Source organism: Vanellus vanellus (genome assembly GCF_965231255.1).
Source record: "Vanellus vanellus genome assembly, chromosome: 22".
NCBI classification, from domain to species: domain Eukaryota; kingdom Metazoa; phylum Chordata; class Aves; order Charadriiformes; family Charadriidae; genus Vanellus; species Vanellus vanellus.
Window position 1 is genome coordinate 6,446,231 of NC_138927.1, and position 17,611 is coordinate 6,463,841.

General features: G+C 63.9%; 1 protein-coding gene across 1 annotated transcript; it reads left to right on the forward strand.

Moving 5' to 3' along the window:
- Positions 1-1,960: 1,960 nt before the first annotated feature.
- Positions 1,961-16,355, forward strand: COL9A2 (collagen type IX alpha 2 chain; the record flags this gene model as incomplete). Its single annotated transcript, XM_082494086.1, has 32 exons — positions 1,961-2,137; positions 4,381-4,455; positions 5,283-5,318; positions 5,413-5,475; positions 6,893-6,946; positions 7,223-7,258; positions 7,479-7,502; positions 7,647-7,700; positions 8,019-8,072; positions 8,280-8,327; positions 8,653-8,709; positions 9,285-9,338; positions 9,658-9,711; positions 10,450-10,503; positions 10,717-10,770; positions 10,859-10,912; positions 11,110-11,163; positions 11,392-11,445; positions 11,728-11,781; positions 11,943-11,987; positions 12,167-12,220; positions 12,565-12,618; positions 12,697-12,750; positions 13,412-13,483; positions 13,567-13,602; positions 13,820-13,864; positions 14,088-14,120; positions 14,464-14,610; positions 15,183-15,237; positions 15,317-15,505; positions 15,694-15,771; positions 16,150-16,355. 32 exons carry the CDS (start codon positions 1,961-1,963, stop codon positions 16,353-16,355), a joined length of 2,178 nt encoding a protein of 725 aa, XP_082350212.1.
- Positions 16,356-17,611: the final 1,256 nt, after the last annotated feature.

Consider the following 17,611-nt stretch of genomic DNA (forward strand, 5'->3'; position numbering starts at 1 on the left):
GGGAGCTGGGAAATACTGGAAGCTTGGGGGGAGCTGGCTGGGGGTCCAGGGATGCTGGCTGGGGGCTTGTGGGGCTGGATAGGGGTGCTGAGACTGGGGTTGGGGGGATGGCTGGGGGGGTTGGGGGTGCTGGGTGGGCGTGCGGGGCTGCTGACGGGAAGGCATGGTGGGGCTGACTGGGGGGGTTCAGGGTGCTGTGGGGTGCGGGGGTCTGGCTGGGGGCTCAGGGCGGCTGGAGGTGCTGGCTGGGGGTGCAGGCTCCTCCTCACCCCGTTTCTGATGCTGTCGCGGCAGTCTGGGACACCGCTGTGCCAGGTCACCGTGGGCCCGATCCTCCCACTACTCCTGTGGGGAAGTGAGGGGCGCCCCAAGGGGAGCGGGGCAGACCCTGCAACACTTACCCCCAGGTACGGGGCGGGGGGGACACCACTGGTCAAAGGCAAACCTTCCAGTTGGATCCCACGGTAAAATTAACGGGGAAGAAAAAGACTGAGTGTTTTAAAGAAGACGGAGATCATAAACCAAACCCCGGTATGCCCGTGCCAGGCTGCTCGGAAGAGAATTTGAAGAACCGCAATATGTGAAAAGCTGCAATCAAATGAGCAATGGCATCAAAAGGAGAAAAAAATATGTCACTGTGTAGTAATCTGAGAGATGCTTGAAATTACATAATTCTTCCAAAAGTGACACTGGTGTCCCAGAAAGGCGCTGGGCTCGGTGGCGATGCTGGGGCACGTCTGCCTGGGGCACAAGCAGAAACATCCCAGCGGCTCTGTGAATGATGAGGATCCAAATTTAGATGCTCGGAAAACAAGGTGCTCTCTGCCCAGAGCCAAAAGGATTTTTATCTCAAAACACCCGTTTTTGGTGAAAGTGCTTCCGTGCCGCCACTGAGGTTCAGAGCAGCTCTTGCTGCCCGTTGGAAGAGCCGGGGGTTGGGGGGGGCAGGAGCCCATCAGCCTTCCCCGTGCTGGGCTGGGATGTGGGGAGAAAGAACCAGAGAGGAGACAGGAGCCCTGAGTGGCGCATCACCAGTCCCAACTGGTCCGTGTGCTGGGATGGCTCCGCGCCCGCTAGCAAGGATGCAAACCACCGCTCTGCCATCCCTGACCTGCCCACTCCTGGGGGGCCACTGAACCCCCCCCTCCAGTACCGATGAATCAGTCTGCAGCGGCTCGCTGCGGAGCCTTCGAGCCCTCCGTGAGGAGGAGGAGGAAGAAATCGCCAAGATGATTCATCCCCGCGTTTCCCGGGAGCTGGGGGGCGGCGAGTTTGGGGGGGCGGCTGCCAGCGAAGGCAGGAGCTGGGTGGGGGGAGCTGGCCACGGGGGGAGTGATGAGTGGGGGCATCTGTCCCCCCACGGACACGGGCCTCGTGCCCTGCCAGGGCTGTGGGGAGCAGCTGGTGCCCCCCCAGCACAGCCCCCCTTCCCCTTCCAGTGCCATGCTGGGGCCAGGGGGGGCATTACCAGGGGTGCCCTGGGACCCGCAGCGGGGCGGCTGCCTTGCCTGGGGCTGTCTGGGGGCTCACAGGGCAGAAATTGGGTCAGACACATCAGAAATCTGACCCACCACAGGAGGGGGGGGGGGGGACAACCACAGCCCCAGCCCCGGGCAGCACCGTGCCCCATGGCACTGGCACAGGCATCGCGATGGGGATGTGCCAGCGGACACCCCCGGCAAAGCCCCACTCCTGGGGGTGCCCACGCAGACGTCCTGGCCGGGGGGGTGGCTCACCATGCAGCTCCAGCTCCCCCTCAGCTCATCCCCCTCCTCTCCCACCCCCATGTCTGCATTAAAGCCCCTTTGTGCCACTCGCACCAAATGCCCCGCTGCCATGGTGCCAAATCCTCCGCCACCGTCCGGCCGTGCTGCCCAAAATAGCCACGGGCTCACCTGAGCGGAGGGGGGTGGGGGGGGTCAGGGCTGCCCGCCTGCCTTCGTCCCACTGCTCCATATTAATGAGCCCCCTCCTCCTCCGGTGTCCGGCTGTGCGGTTGGGGCCGCTGCCATACCTGAGCGCAGCGAGACGAGGCCACCGCCGCTCGGTGCCGGCCGCCCTCGCCATGGCCGGCTGCTCCCACGTTCTCCAGTTTGGGCTCTTGCTCCACGCCGCCTGCCTCTGCCTGGCCCAGATTGTGAGTCCTCTGCTTGGTCCCCCTCCACGCCGGGCTGGGATGGGGGACAGAGAGGGGACGGAGGGGGGTCGGAGAGGGGACGGAGAGGGGACAGAGAGGGGACAGAGAGGGGACGGAGAGGGGATGGAGAGGGGACAGAGAGGGGACAGAGAGGGGACGGAGAGGGGATGGAGAGGGGACAGAGAGGGGACGGAGAGGGGACGGAGAGGGGACAGAGAGGGGACGGAGAGGGGATGGAGAGGGGACAGAGAAGGGATGGAGAGGGGACGGAGAGGGGACAGAGAGGGGACAGAGAGGGGACGGAGAGGGGACGGAGAGGGGACAGAGAGGGGACGGAGAGGGGATGGAAAGGGGACAGAGAGGGGACGGAGAGGGGTCGGTCCCCATCTCCCCCGTCGCAGATGCTGGCTCGCAGCACTCAGCACCCCCGGGACTCGCTGCTTATTTTCCCAGCAACTTTCTCTCGCTTTTCCCAGGAATGCCCTATTAGGGGTGGGGGTGGTTGGGAGCAGTCCCCGGCCAGGACCCACAGCCCCGACCCACCGGGGAATTCTCCGTGCCGAAAGCTGCCTCCAGCCCCACAGGACAGGGGCCGGGCTGGGCTGCACACCTTGAAATTTGGGACTTGTTAGCTAAATAAGTTTAGTTGTATTTTCCCCCTGGGGCAGCACTGGGGACTCTCTGCTGTTTCCCTCCCTGGCAGCTGCCAGATCTTCTGCTTCCCATCTCCTGGGAAAATGCTTATTTGCTTCTGCTTTGCTGGGATGCACCGTGGAGCCGGGCTGCGGGGGGCTGCGGGGGGCTGAGGGGGGCTCTGACCCTCCCAGGGCTGCCCCAGGGCTCCGTGGGGGCTTGTCGAGAAGCAGCGGAGAGGGAAAACAGCGGCGGCGATGCTGGGGGTACGGGGGGGGGGGTCTCTGGACTCATGCAGGGGCAGGAGAAATGCGTCGGAGAGAAGGGAAGGTGTCCGTCTGCTCCTCGGGGCGAGCGCTGCGAGCGGGGCAGGCAGCGTTCCTCCCGGGATCCCGCCCGAAAAGAGGAAAAACTCTCCTTTCCCTGCAACCGCAAAAAACATATTATTATAACAGATTTGGGAAAAATCTTCCCATGTGGCTCCCGAGCTGCCTGCCGGCGCAGAAAGCCCGGCTGCGGGATGCTGGGGGGGGGTGGCTGGGGGGGCAACTGCCTTCCTAAAGCAGCCCCCCGGGATGCCCGTGGGCTTGTGGTGGCAGGGTCTGGCCAGGAGAGCCGGCGCTGGTTGGAGCACGGGGAATGTGGGAGCTCCTGGAACAAGGAACCATTTGGAAACCAGTCGGGCAGGACAAAAGTGCCATTCACGGGGGATCCCGGGGACGGGCGCTCGCTCCCACCCCGACTGCGGGATTTGCTTCCAAGGCGAAGCCGGAGTTCTCCTAACCAGCAACACCTCTCACCCTTATACATTTCACTTTAAAATAAATAAGCCTGGGAGGACGGGGACGTCGCAGGCGTGCAGCCCCAGCCGGCCCCTCTGGTTTTCATTTCCAGGAACACCAGGGGTTCGGTCTCCGCGACCGGAGTCTCTTCCCCCCTCAAAAAACCGCCCCGTTGGGATAACAGAGATTTCTTTGCAAAGTCGCTCCTGCGGAGTCCTGTGCAAACCTCAGGGCTGGGGCCAGGCTGCCCCGGGAGCTGCCCTGCCGCCGGCTGAATGGTGCTTTTGTGCCGCGCCGCGGAGCGGTGCTGCGGGCAGCGAGCCAGCCCGGCGCGGGGGGGGGGTCTCATGGAGGGGCTCCGGGTCCCCATTTCATACTGGGGCTTCGGGGACCTAAATCCTGCCGGTGCTCTTAGAAACCCCAGTGCTGGGCTTGCACCCCGAGCCGAGAGGGACCTTTGCAAGCACTGCCGTCACCCCATCGAGACCCCGCTGTGCCGGGGCAGGAGCCCCGCGGGCACCAGGGCAGGAGGGGGCGGCAATGGGGTAGAAACCAGGCAGGGGATGGGGAGCTCGTTGTGCCACTCTGGGGGGAGAATTCCTGGTTTTCTCCATCCATGTCCTTGCCGGGGGGCACAGGCCAGGCAGCGGAGCACCCGTGGGGAGGGGCAGAGCTCTGGGGGTGCTCGCTCCATCCCAGCTCTCTGGTGATGGCTCCCCAGCACACACCAGCAGCGAGTGCTCTACCCTGTGCTCCCCCTGACCCCCACCACCTCTTGGGGTCCCACTGCTCCTTCCTGACGTGGGTCCCTTCCCTTTTTCCCTTTAGCGAGGGCCGCCGGGAGAGCCCGGCCCGCGAGGGCCCCCCGGTCCCCCAGGAGTGCCGGGAGCGGATGGCATTGACGTGAGTACGGCGCGGCCGGGAACCTGCACAGGCTGGAGGGAGGGAGGGAGGGAGGGGACCTGCAGCACAAAGAGGGACATTGTTTGGGGGCAGAGGCTCGGTGGAGGCCAAGGGGGTGCCGATGCCGCGTGGTTCCCGCACTGCTCTGCCCCCGGGCTGGGGAGACGGAGCATCCCCGGCTTTGCTGGTGGCCTTGGGCAGCAATGATGGCACGGGGGAGCATGGTTCCTGCACCACAGCTCCGTCCACCTCCCCAGGACAGCAGCCCGTGGCCTCCTGACCACTTTGGGAAATGGGGCCCGAAATGCTTTTTGGGGAGCATAGTGGCAGGGAGGTTTCGGTGCTGGGTGCTCCCCCATCCGGGCAGCAGAGGATGCTCAGAGGGTTTGGGTGCAGGGATGAGCCCAGAGATGCCCAGAGAGGAGGGGGAGCCGGGGGGGCTGGCAGGGAGCAGGACAGCCAGGTCGGGTGCCCGTAAAGCGGCAACGTGGCCAAGGGCTGTGGCAAGCGGCTGTGGCTCCCTGAACAGAGGGGAGATCTGTGAGCCAGCAGAAAGCGCCCTTTCTCCCAGACTTGCCCCCGCTCCCCCCTGCCCCAGGGTGTTATTTTAGTGCTATTTATACCCAGAACAGCCGCAGCCCTCCCACAACCCCAGCACAGCCCTCTCTTCTCAATGCCGGCCCCATCCTGACCTGGCCGCTGCGTGGGGGGATCCAGCATCTCACTTGGGGAGGTGGATGGGAGACACGGGTCCTGAGCCCCCCCGTGCTGCTGGGCCTGGCTCTGTGGGGTGACAGACCCCTTTTTATAACCTTCTCTTTCCCCAGGGTGACAAAGGCTCTGCCGGAGCCCCTGGCTCCCCGGTGAGTACATGTGCCTCCCCCCAGCTCGCTGACGGTCTCGTCCTTTCTGGAGGAGCTCCTTTCAATCCGCCCCCGTGCCTCTTCTCTTTTGAAGGGTACCAAGGGTGAGCCCGGAGCCCCCGGTCCAGATGGGCCCCCAGGGAAGCCGGGCATCGACGTGAGTACCGACCCTCTGTCCCCCCCGCAGCATCCCTGGCCGCAGCCCCCAGGTCGCAGCATGGTCTCAGCAAACTCCTCTCCCCCCGGCGCAGGGATCCTTTTCTACCGCACATAAGAAAGTGCCAAAATCCCACCACGTGGGAGCTGAAAGCACCTTTTGAATCACAGCAGAAAACGCAGGCAGAGGTTGAGCAGGGCTCCTGCCTCCCCCTCCCACTGCCCTGGCTCCGAAATTGCATCCCCACTCTGCACAGGGCGAGAGCTGTGCCGGGAAAGCCAGGGCACAGCACCGACAGCCCGCAACACGAAAAGGCTTTTCCTTGTCCTTTACTGCAGCTGCTGTCCCGAGCCCTGCTTAGCGCTCGTTTCCTCCAACATAAATCTGGAGGAATCCCGTGGGTCCCCCCGGAGCCACCCCCTTGGCACCCACATAGGTGGCATTGGTGACTTCCCCCCTCCCTGGCAGAAGCACAGCCAGGACGGAGGTGGGAGGTGGAAAGGGGAAGGGGCTGCCTCCTTGTCCTGCCTTGATGCCGTGATGCCTGTCGGTCGGTTCCCGGCCCCACACTGCCCCAGCCGGGGTACGCGGGGGTGCGCGATGGGCGCCCGGGGAGGGGTGGGTTGGGCGCCTGCCCCCCCGTGCCCAGTGCGGCGCTGCACGGGTAAGGGCCTGCAAACATCGGACCTTCACTCGCTCGTCAGAAGGAAACCCAAACTACAGGGTCCTCTTTTGTCTCTCCGGACGGCACTTCATAAGTCTTTTGGGGTTTAGTTATTCTTCAATAATAAATGAATAGAATAATAACTGTCATTATAAGCATGCATTATGCATCCAGGCTAATCTGCCTGCAAAAGACTTCGGCTCCTTTGAATACGGACGCTGAGAGAGAGCGAGGGGCTCTCCTCCCGCGCCGTCCCTGCGTGCCCGGCAGCGTGCAGGGATGAGCCCGTGGGTGAAGCTCAAGCCATCAGCTGCAGGGATCCAAACCCCGGCACAGCCCTCAAATGCGCTGGAATGGGGGCCGGGGGAGCCAGGGAGTGACTCGGAGTTGATATAATGGGGATCACAGATGGTCTGAGCTCCCCACGTGCTGCCGCCGGGGCCAGGGCAGCCGTGCTGGATGTGCCCTGCGGCGCGAGGGTCCCTGCCGAGCCCTGGCGTGGGGTCCCGGAGCTGGGCAGCTCACGGGGGCTGCGGGGCATCGCTGCGAGGCTCTCTGTGCCGCCGGGGCTTGGCTCCAGGTACCGACGGCAGCTCCAGGTTTGCTGCGTGATGTGCACAGCGGCGACGAGCACCAATTCCCCACCCGTAACCCTCCACCCCTCATGGTGGAAAAAGCCCCAGCAAAAAAATTCTGGGTGGAGAGCAGAAGCGCTGGCGATAACCCCCCCACCCCCCGTCTCTCCTCTTGCAGGGGCTGACGGGAGCCAGAGGGGAGCCAGGGCCCGTCGGCGGGCCGGGACTTAAGGTGAGTGAGGGGCTTCTCCGGGGCAGCTGCTGCGGGCTCCCACCTCCCCCCCGACAGGAGCCAGCGTGGGCTGGCCATGCTGGGACCAGCCCCGTCGCCGAGGAGGGGATGCGCGGATGCAGGAATTGGGCGATGGAGTATTCGGCAAAGAGGGGGCAGCAAGGCTGGGGCCGGGGGGGGGTGTGTGAATTTTAGCAGTTCCCACAGCAGGAGCAGGGCTTGGTGGGGCCAGACCCTCCCGTTTCTGCTCTTGACTCTCCCCTTCTGTCCTGGCAGGGCCAGCCCGGACTCCCAGGGCCGCCGGGGCTCCCCGTGAGTATCTGCATCTCCTGGTGCACCCACTCCTGGCTCCGGCACCCGCTCCCTGAGCACCCACGAGTGGGGTGGGGGCAGAGCGGGGACCCAGCCTTTGCCCCCCCCAGCCCCATCCTGGGGGGTGGTGTGGGCATTGCCCTGCCCTGGCGGGGATGTTGGTGGGTTTGGTGGGGGGGTTGGAGAATTTGGACCAATTGTGCCTTTCTTCTTTTTGCAGGGCCCCTCTCTGCCAGGACCCCCCGTAAGTGCCGGGCTCGAGGGGCTGTGGGCAGCGGGGGACCCCACTTGGGGGTTGTGCTGGAAGAGCTGGAATCTCCGCACCCCCAAAGCGGGGGTGTCGGGGCTTGACCTCTCTCACTCTGTGAATGTCTCTCTTCTCCTTAAGGGGCTCCCAGGGCAGGTTGGGCTCCCTGGAGAGATCGGAGCGCTGGGACCCAAGGTGAGGGGTCAGGAGGGGGCGTGAGAAAACCTCCCCTCCTTACCCCAGCATCCTCTTCTCCGCACTTCGGGGCTCCTGGGGCAAACAGGGACAACCCTGTAATACGGGTGTCCCCCCTACCGCGGGGACGGAGGGGTGACAGGCTCTGTGCCTGCAGCCGGGTCCCCCAGCACCATCCATCCCCTCCCAGCTCGTGGCCGGGGGATGCTGTGACAGCCTGGGTCTCTGCTGCTTTGTCACTCCTCTCCACCCCAGCTCCGGCAGTACCTGCCGCCTCCCCACCCCTAAACCTCCTTCCCTGCGGTTGTTCTTTCCTAGGGCGACCCTGGACCCGACGGCCCGCGGGGTCCCCCAGGCCCTCCAGGGAAACCCGTGAGTATCTCCCCAGTTATCAGCATTTTCTGCAGGAGGGAAGAAGCCCCCCCGCCCCTCAGCCCAGCGTCTGGGGACGGGACTCGGGCTCTGGCACACACCTCCCACCCCACACCTTGCTCCCCTCCCTCCCAGGGGTGACATTCACCCCTCCTGTATCCTGTGCTGATATTAAGCCGTGGATGCTGATGGTCTCCTTCCCTCCAGGGCCCCCCAGGACACATCCAAGGAGTGGAAGGCAGCGCTGATTTCTTGGTGAGAGCTGCCATTCCCTTGTCCCTTCGGCAGGTCTTTGCGGGGTAACGGCAGCTGGAAGAGCGTGTGCTGCCCTGGCCTGAAATATCGCCACTGGTGTAATTTGGTAACTGGGGGCTGACGGAGTGGGGAGGAATGGGTTCCTCAGCCAAAACCATGGTCCTCAGCCAAAACCATGCTGTGAGCGGTGGGTCCCCTGCATCACTGCACAGCCCATCTTCGCTGCGTGGCACGGGAGCCCGTCCTTCCTGGCACAAGCCGGGCTTCTCCGCACCCTCTGTGTCCTTTCCCAACTCAACCTGTGCTGCTTCTTCTTCCCCTCCAGTGCCCCACCAGCTGCCCGCCAGGTCCCAAGGGCCCCCAGGGACTGCAGGGACTGAAGGTAAGGGAGCCCTGGAGCTGCCAGGGAGGGAACAAGGTCTGTCACCTCCAGCATGCTGAGAGAAGGAGCATTCCTCCATCTGGGGGCAGGTGGAGCTCCGGAGCTGCTCTGCTCCCCTGGGAGCACAGGATCTGCAGGCTCAGAGAGCCCTGGGGGCAAAGGCGCTGTGGGAGAGGTCCCCAGTGGCTCCTGCCAGCACATTCTTGGGGCGAGCTCCCCTCTCGAAGCCCCAACCCCAGCCGTGCCGCTGCCCAGCTCCTCCGCTGCGAAACCCAAAGGGTTACACCTGGTGGGCATCCCCACCGCGTGCCCTCATGGCTCTGGAATGCTGAGCCCCACCATGTCACCGGTGGGATGCTGAACCCTACTGCATCACCAGTGGGATGCTGAGCCCCACCATGTCACCAGTGGGATGCTGAACCCTACTGCATCACCAGTGGGATGCTGAGCCCCACCATGTCACCAGTGGTGGGATGTCGCGGGCAGGGTGGCTCCAGGTGACGTGGCCATGATGACGCTGCCTCGACCTCGCTGCTCTGCCCAGGGATGCTCAAGATCTTCCTCTTTGCCCTTAGGGACACAGAGGCCGCCCCGGCGCGCTGGGGGAGCCGGGCAGGCAGGGCAGGCAGGTGAGTGACCCCTCCGGCAGCTTGCCAGCAGAGCCAGGCGTGCCTGCCTCCGGGGGGGCTGGGGCTGGAGCGGAGGGCAGGGGGCTCTGGGGGGAGAAAGGGGAGAGGAAGGGAAGAGGTTGGAGAGGGAGGAGGGAGATCCAGAGCTGGGAGATGGAGGGTGGACAGGGTGGTCTTCCCATGGTGGCTCCCTGGGGTGATGGCACCTGTCCCCATCCCCTGCCAGGTCCCAGGTGAGGGGGTCTCGGGTCCCCGGGGTGGTTTGTACCCTCCTGGTTGTACCCCAACACTCACCTCTCTCCTCTCCATCCCTCCCCAGGGCCCCAAGGGTGACGTTGGTGTCTCCGGAGAACAAGGTGTCCCAGGCCCTCCGGTAACGTATTCAGTTCTCTTTGCCGCTCTGCCCCTCGGGCGCCTCAGGGGCTGGGGGGGGCTGCTTTGTGCTTGGCACAGGGGACACGGCACGGGGTCCCCAGACACGGGGGACATGGCACCGGTGTGTCCCCTGCTCCCGCGGACCCACTGCTGGGACCAGAGTGAAGCCTTCATCCCATCCATCTCCCTCCTCCCAGCCATGGAGCTGCCACCAGGAGAGTGGCATTGCCACATCCCGACGGAGACCTCCGCGGTCAGCGCTGGCCCGGGCACCTCGGTCGTTAGCGCCCGTTAACGTGGATAACTCCCCGGCCGGGGACAAATCGCTCACGTACACTGAGCCCCCCTCACCCCACCTGAACAGGGGGTGCAGTGCCCAGCTCGCTGCGGGGGTGTGGGGATTAAAGCTGTTTGAGCTCAACGAGCACTTTGAAGATGAAAAGCAATTAACGGGCTGAGCCCTTCGGTCCGGGAAAGGGCAAAACCACTTTGAAGCCCAGAGCTTTGGCGGGGGAAGCAGCACCAGTTTGGGCCCGTTGCTGTTATTGAACCGACAACTGGAAAGGCGCCTGGTGGGGGGGCTGCAGAATTAGGAGCGAGCGGCGGGACTGAAATACCTCGTGTTTGGCAAAACCGGCTATTTTCCAGCACCGGCTTTTGCTTTAATTGCGGCTTCCCCCTGGGCTGCTCCTGGGGCTGTTTCCAGCTAAACCGGCTGTTGCTTCCTTCCCTGCAGGGACCGCAGGGCCTGAGGGGTTACCCCGGGATGGTGGGACCCAAGGGCGAGACGGTGAGTGCCGGTGGGATGCTGTGCCTGGCCCCCGGGGTCAGGGGGACCGGCTCCCATGGAGACGCTTCCCGAGCTGGAGGCTGCTTCCCAGGAGCATCGCCAACGTGGCTGGTTGGCCATCTCGGGGATGCTGCCTCTTCCTAATGGGGTCAGACCTGGCTGGGGGCTGAGGTTGGGATGGGAGGAATTGACCCCCCCATGCTCTCTTTGCAGGGTCCTGCTGGTTACAAGGGGATGGTCGGGACTATCGGAGCAGCCGGGCGGCCGGTGAGTGCCCTCCCTCATCCCCGGGGGCTGGGGGGCAGGCGGGGGACCCCGCACTTCACTGCTCAACCCCCCTCTTTCTCCCCTCCAGGGCAGGGAAGGCCCCAAGGGACCGCCTGGGGACCCCGGTGAGAAGGGAGATCTGGTAGGTAACCCACCGGGGAAGGGCAACGCTGTGCCCCGGGTGATGCCGCTGACCCCTTTTCCCCCACTTGGCCCCGTTCCCCGGCACGGAGAGGGGCTCTGCCCGCGGTGCCCTCGCCGGGCACCTCCTCCCTCTCCCTGCTCCGTCCCCTGCACCAAGAGGGCGGCTGAAATACCGTTTGCTCTCTCCCGCTTTAGGGTGGCCGTGGCATCAGGGGACCCCAAGGAGACATTGGCCCCAAGGGGGAGAACGTAAGTACAGCCAGCAGTGCCCCTGCCCACACCTGGGGCTGAGCCCCTCGCAAGGAGAAGACGTCTCCATCCTTCTCTGTCCTGTTTGGGGCCACCCTACATCCTTGTACCCCGTCTCAGCGCAGGGCTGGAGCTTTCCCTTCCCTTCCCAGCCCTTTTCCCCCCTACCACGAGCCTTTCAGTCTCTCTCAGAGGTGTCAGACCAAGCGACTCTCCCCGCTTTCGCAGGGTCTCCCAGGCATCGATGGCAAAGACGGCACCCCGGGTATCCCTGGCGTGAAGGTGAGCTGCCGCGGGCAGGGGCTGCCGGGTGCTGCCTGCACCGGCGACGGGGAACCGACACATGCTGTTCCTCGCACCAGTGCTTGCTGGAAATAATGGGGATGGCAAGTGGCATAAGGTCCCGGCCCTTGATGTGGCATCTCCTGACTAGTGGAGAGTGGCTGTCCCCATGGGGTCAAGGGCAGTGTCCCCCTTTGGCCCGGAGTCCCTCGTCCCACCCGTGGAAACCCCATTTCTGCACCTTTCTCCGCCACGCAGTAACACACTCTCTGTCCCTCGCAGGGCGGTGTGGGACAGGCCGGCCACCCAGGAACGCCAGGACACCGGGGACAGGCTGTGAGTACAGGCATGGGAGCCCCCTGCCCGCAGGGGGAACCCCATTACCCGTGGGGTGGCACCCCCATCCCTTGGTGGTGCCAGGGTGCAGGGCCAGCACTCAGCCGGGTCGCTGCCTCTGGTGCTGCGCACGGGTTTTCATCCTGGCTGTGTTCCCGCAGGGCTTGCCGGGCCAGCCAGGAAGCAAAGGTGGCCCAGGAGATAAGGTGGGTCTGGGGCAGCCGGGGTTGGGGTCACCCCTCTGAGTGTCCGCCCCACGGCTCCGCTCACCCTACACGGCGCTGCAGCAGCCTCCACACTGCATCGCTGAGCCCGCAGCATTGTCCCCATCCCGTCCCTCCCCTGTCCTTGCTGTCCCCGAACCGCCTCTGTCTCCCATTCGCAGGGTGAAGCGGGTGCTCGGGGCCAGCCCGGTGTCACCGGTGCCCCGGGGCAGATCGTAAGTAACCGAGATGTCACCATGTTCCTCCCTGGCACAGCCTGGGGGCTGGTCTCTCGCTTTTGCTCTTTTTCCCCTATTTGCTGTCAAACAGAAAGCAGAGTTGGGCCCTTCATCCCCCCACAACCCTCCTCTTCCCTCTGCCCCCCCTGCCCCCAGCAGCTTCCTCACAGGGAAGCCCCTGTGGCCACTTCTCCAGCCCTGTGCCCAGAATCGGCGCAGTGGCTGCAGGGGACAAGGACAGGGCCACACGTCCTTTGGGGAAGGATGAAGGGCAGATGATGGCATGTGAACGCGAGAGAGGCAGCTGGTCTGTGTTTGGGGTTGTTTTTTTCCGTTCCTAGGGTGAGCCTGGACCTCGGGGTGAGCAGGGACCGCCGGGTGTCCCGGGGATGAAGGTGAGTCCGGGGCACCGTGGGGTCTGTGGTGGTGGTGGGAACTTCCCCTGACTCTTCTCTCTCCCCGGATCTCTGCAGGGTGACCGGGGCGAGCGCGGCCTCGTGGGCCCCCCCGGCGAGCAGGGCAAAGCGGTGAGTGGTACCTTCGCCTCGGCACAGCCCGGGGATGCTGAGCCCGGGGATGCTCAGCCCGGGGTGTTCAGGAGGGACGGGGACAGCGGGACATGCCTGGCACTGCTGCACCGACCCCTCGCTTTGATCCCGGCCGGGGTCAGTCCCGTGCCCCGTCCCGCTGTGCCTGGCTGCCGGGCTGAGGGATTAGCCAAAGGGGCAAATAGCGCAGGGATTAGCCGGCCCGGGGCCACGCTGGGTTTGCAGCCCCAGCCGGGAGAGGAATTTCCTCCCGTCCCAGCGAGAGCGGGGAGGCTGCCCGGCCCCTCTTGGAGGCTTTCCCAGGGTGGAAAATGGCCAAAAATTGACCTTTGTCCCTCTGGCTTCCTGGGGGATGAGACCCTGTACCCCTCTACATGGCTGTTGGGGGCTGGACTAGATGACCTTTGAAGGTCCCTTCCAACCCAAAGGATTCTATGATCATTTTCTGCCCTGTGCCCCCAGAGAGGCTGTTTTTAGGGCAGGTTGGGATGCTGTGGGGCAGCCTGAGCCGCTGGAGGGGACGAGGAGCTGCCTGTGCATCCTGTTGCCTTGGGGAGGATGCTCCAATGGGGAAGGAGGGTCCTACCACCACCTCTTCACACTCATTTCTACCTTTTTCCCATCTTACCTTGATTTCCAGGGGCCAAAGGGTGAGCAGGGTCCACCGGGGATCCCAGGACCCCAAGGCTTGCCGGGAGTCAAAGGAGACAAGGTGAGTGCTCTGGCTGCAGGCGCTGGGCTGCTCGGGGGTCCAGCTTAGGGAAGCTGGGCTGACCCCCCCTCTTCTTTCTCCAGGGCTCCCCGGGGAAAACCGGCCCCAAAGGCAGTACTGTGAGTACATCACCCTCCTGCCCGGGCTGGGGGACCACTGGGGGATCGCTGACACCCGTGTTTAACAGGGCTGGCACCCACCTCATGGCGGGGCTGACACCGGCGCTTTCTCCATTAACACCCCCGGCATCCCGGTCAAGCGGGGGGCGTTAAAGTGCCTGCGGAGGAGGTGGGTGCTGCCTGTGATGGGTCACATTTCTCATTGCCTTTCCTCTAGGGAGACCCGGGTGTTCACGGCCTCGCAGGGCTGAAGGGAGAGAAGGTGGGTCCCCACAGACGGGTTCTGGGGTGGGATGGAGGGGACGGGCTGGATGCGGGTCCCTGCCCGTGCTGGGGTCTCCTGCCCGGCACAGCCCTGGGCACTGCAGCATTGCACCCCAGTGCCATCTCGGTGTGCTCTGGGGGTGGTATGTGTGCCTCCCCCCAGCTGCATCTCTAAATGCCTGCTGTGCCCCCATCGCATTTCTTGTGTGCTCTGTCCCCAGGGTGAATCGGGCGAGCCGGGGCCGAAGGGACAGGTGAGTGACGGGGGATTTGGGAGCGAGGGATGGGGGATTTGGGAGCGAGGGACTCCCCTCACCTTCACGCTGGGTGGCTCTGCGGGACCCTCAGCCGGAGGCGATTCCACGGAGCTGGCGCCTGCTGCGTGCTGGTGGCCTGAGAAAGCATCTCCAGTGGAGATGGGCTTCAATGACCATGTTCAGCCCCGGGTTCAGGCTCAGCCCCTGTGTGAGGTTTAAACCCTGGCTGTAGTGGTCAGTACTGGGTTCTGTAAGTCCTCGAGGTCTCAGGGCACAGCCCCTGTGCTCAGAATGGGGCTGAGCCCCCCACTCCTGACGCTGCTCTCCATCCCCACTGCAGCAAGGCATCCAGGGCGAGCTCGGCTTCCCCGGCCCCTCGGGGGACGCGGGTGCACCCGGCGTGCGAGGCTACCCAGGACCCCCCGGCCCGCGAGGACTCGTCGGGGAGCGCGGCGTGCCGGGGATGCCCGGCCAGCGGGGCATAGCGGTGAGTCCCCCCAGCACCCCACATCCCCTCCTCACCTCCCGCACCCCGTAGGTGGTGACCCGGCGGCTGCCACCGTCAGCTTGTCCACGGGTGACTGCCTCCGACCCTTTCTTACCAACCAGTTCCTCTGGGAAATGCGTGGCCCGGGAGCTGCCGGTGCTCCCCCATGGGCTCTCCAGGAGGGCTGAGCTGGGCTCCCACCTTTCTAGAAAAGAGGAGTTCTTTATTTCTCACCGTACATAGCACCAGCAGCAGGTTTAGCTCCAATGCGTATCTTTACAGCCTGCCCGGGGGCTGAATTTTTCCATATAAGCCTCATTTTATACTTGAAAAATGGGACTGCAGAAAATGGATGCAGTGACCAGGTTGCAGTGTGGCCGGGCACGACATGAGCTGAGGCTGCAGCGCTGGTACTGGGACCAGATGGAAAAAGAAGAAGGGTGGGAAGGCAGCATCGGGTGCAGGGAGGTGCTCTGGACCGGGGGGTCGGGATGGGACTGGTGCTGCGGGTGCAGGTGGGGATGGAAGGAGCGATCTCCCTTTACGGCATGTCCCTCTTCTCACCGCCGCAGGGCCGGGACGCGGGGGACCAGCACATCGTTGATGTGGTCCTGAAGATGCTGCAAGGTGAGGGGGTGAGTGGGGCGCCGCCGGCCGCGTGGCTGCCCCCGTGCCCGTCCCACACCGGCCGCTCTCTGCCCTACAGAGCAGCTGGCGGAGGTAGCGGTCAGTGCCAAGAGAGCAGCCCTGGGTGGAGTCGGTGCCATGGGACCCCCAGGACCCCCCGGCCCCCCCGGGCCACCCGGTGAGCAGGGCCCACATGGACCCATGGGACCTCGAGGTGTCCCCGGCATCCTGGGTGCTGCTGGGCAGATCGGCAACATAGGACCTAAAGGTAGGTGGTGGGTGGCCATACCCACACCGTGCCGGGCAGAAACCCTCCTCGGGGCTGATCCTGCCTCCTCCTGCCACGTTTGTCCCCCACCGGGGTCCCTGAGCAGGAGCAGCCCCCTCCCATCCCCTGCAGGGTCCGCGTTCCCACTGCGGCTCCGAGTCCTTTCCCCCCTGTTTCTTTCCCCGCAGGGAAGCGAGGCGAGAAGGGCGAGCGGGGAGAAGCTGGCCGAGGCCACCCGGGCATGCCGGGACCCCCGGGCATCCCAGGTAAGCCCCTCTCCCCACGGCACAGACAGGGCAGGCAGTGGTGGGTCCCCGCAGCCCCCGTGCCCCTTGCCGGCGCGATGACGAGCCCAGCAGTGGCTCGGGACCTTCTGTCCCATCCCCGCAAACGCGCACGGGTTCATCCCGCAAATCTCCGACCTGTAGCACCCTTTGCTGCCTCCTCCCTGCCTGCAGCTCTGCCAGCCGCTTTCCCGGCCCCTCGCTGTTGCCCGCTTGCCGCGTCGCTCTGCTCACGCATCCCCGTCCTCACCAGCAGCGTCCCCCGTACCCCGGTCCCCGCTCTGCTCCGGCAGAGGCCGGGCTCAGCACCCTCACGCGCAGCACGCGTGCAGCCGCTGATGGCCAACGCTCCCCTTGCAGGTCTCCCCGGCATCCCCGGCCACGCGCTGGATGGCAAAGCCGGGGAGCGGGGCCTGCCGGGCTCCCCGGGAGAGGCTGGCCGGCCGGGCTTGCCCGGTCCCGCTGGCCTGCCGGGGTTCTGCGAGCCGGCCGCCTGCCTGGGAGCCTCGGCGTACGCCGCCGCGCGCATGACGGAGCCGGGAGCCGTCAAGGGACCCGTCTACTGAGGAGGGACCGTCACCGCGGCAGACCCGGCCGGCAAACCCACACCGGGGCCGGCAGCAATGAGACCAGAAAACTGCAAATCCGTAGGGAGCGACCTCTGCCCGTCCCGCCTGCGGGAGGGCGCTGGGCTCAGGCTGCCGCCGGAGGGGAAACGCAGCCTCGGGAATTTAATTTGGTGTAGGTATCACCCCCCTCCCACAGCCCGGGGGATGGCGAAGAATAAAGAGAGGTCGCCCCGAGTCCTGTCCCCCTTACTGGGGTTCATTACCTGCCCCTTCTGCCCATCCCCCGCTCCCTGAGCCCCTTCCCAAAGAAATAAATTGTCTTTTATACAAACCCTCTTACTCCGTTATGTCCTGTTTGGTGCTGAATCGGTTCATTGCCGATTTCTTTTTTTGTCCTCTATTTTTTTTAAAAAAAAACAAACAAAAATTGTGGTTTGATAATTTAAGAGACTTGCCAGATCCAGCCTTGTTCACTGCTGGGCACTCACAGAGCTGTAAATCTTTGTAAAATAGGATTATTTTATACCTCTGAATAGTAAAACACCAACTTTTTTAAAAAAATGGACAATAAAACCAAGATGGATTGTTAATGAACTGAAACGACGTGTTGATTTCTTTGAATCAAACAAGACTAGACCCGGTGGGGGAGCGATGGAGGGCTGAAGTTAGATTTTTCTGTTGTGTCAAAGTTTTTTAGCGGGTATCTCAATTGCTCATTCCTGTCCTTGTGGAAAATTTCAGCCTCTCACTAAGTTTCTTAGGCGAGCGCTCTTGCTTTTTTCCCCCTCTCGCACCACCGCAAACGTGCGGAGGAATTTGCCGCCCTGTGTCGGAGACTGAGCAAATTTGCCAGAAACACGTCGGCCACCTTCAGCTAAGGCCGAGTCCACCCGAGTCCCCTCGCAATCAAGTGGGCCAGAAAACTATTAGCAGCACTGCAAAAGGTATCGATCTCTTAATAGTTAAAAAGGAGACCCGCGGCTCTAACAGGATCCGCAGGTGTCTTTCTCATTATTGCCATCGACAGCAGAAAGGATTAAAGCTGTGCGGTGGGAGCAATGGGGCTTCGCTTTGTAAGATAAATAAAAATCAATTTTTGTTTATTAGCAAAGCGTGTTCGGCTCGGCAGGGTAACAAATCCCTGGGAGAGGTGGCCGTAAAGGCTGGCTGGGTCCCTCCTGTGGCACAGAGCATCGTTGCCGCCGGCCCCGGGGACCACCGGCAAATGGCAGCCAAAATGGGGCTGGGCTGGG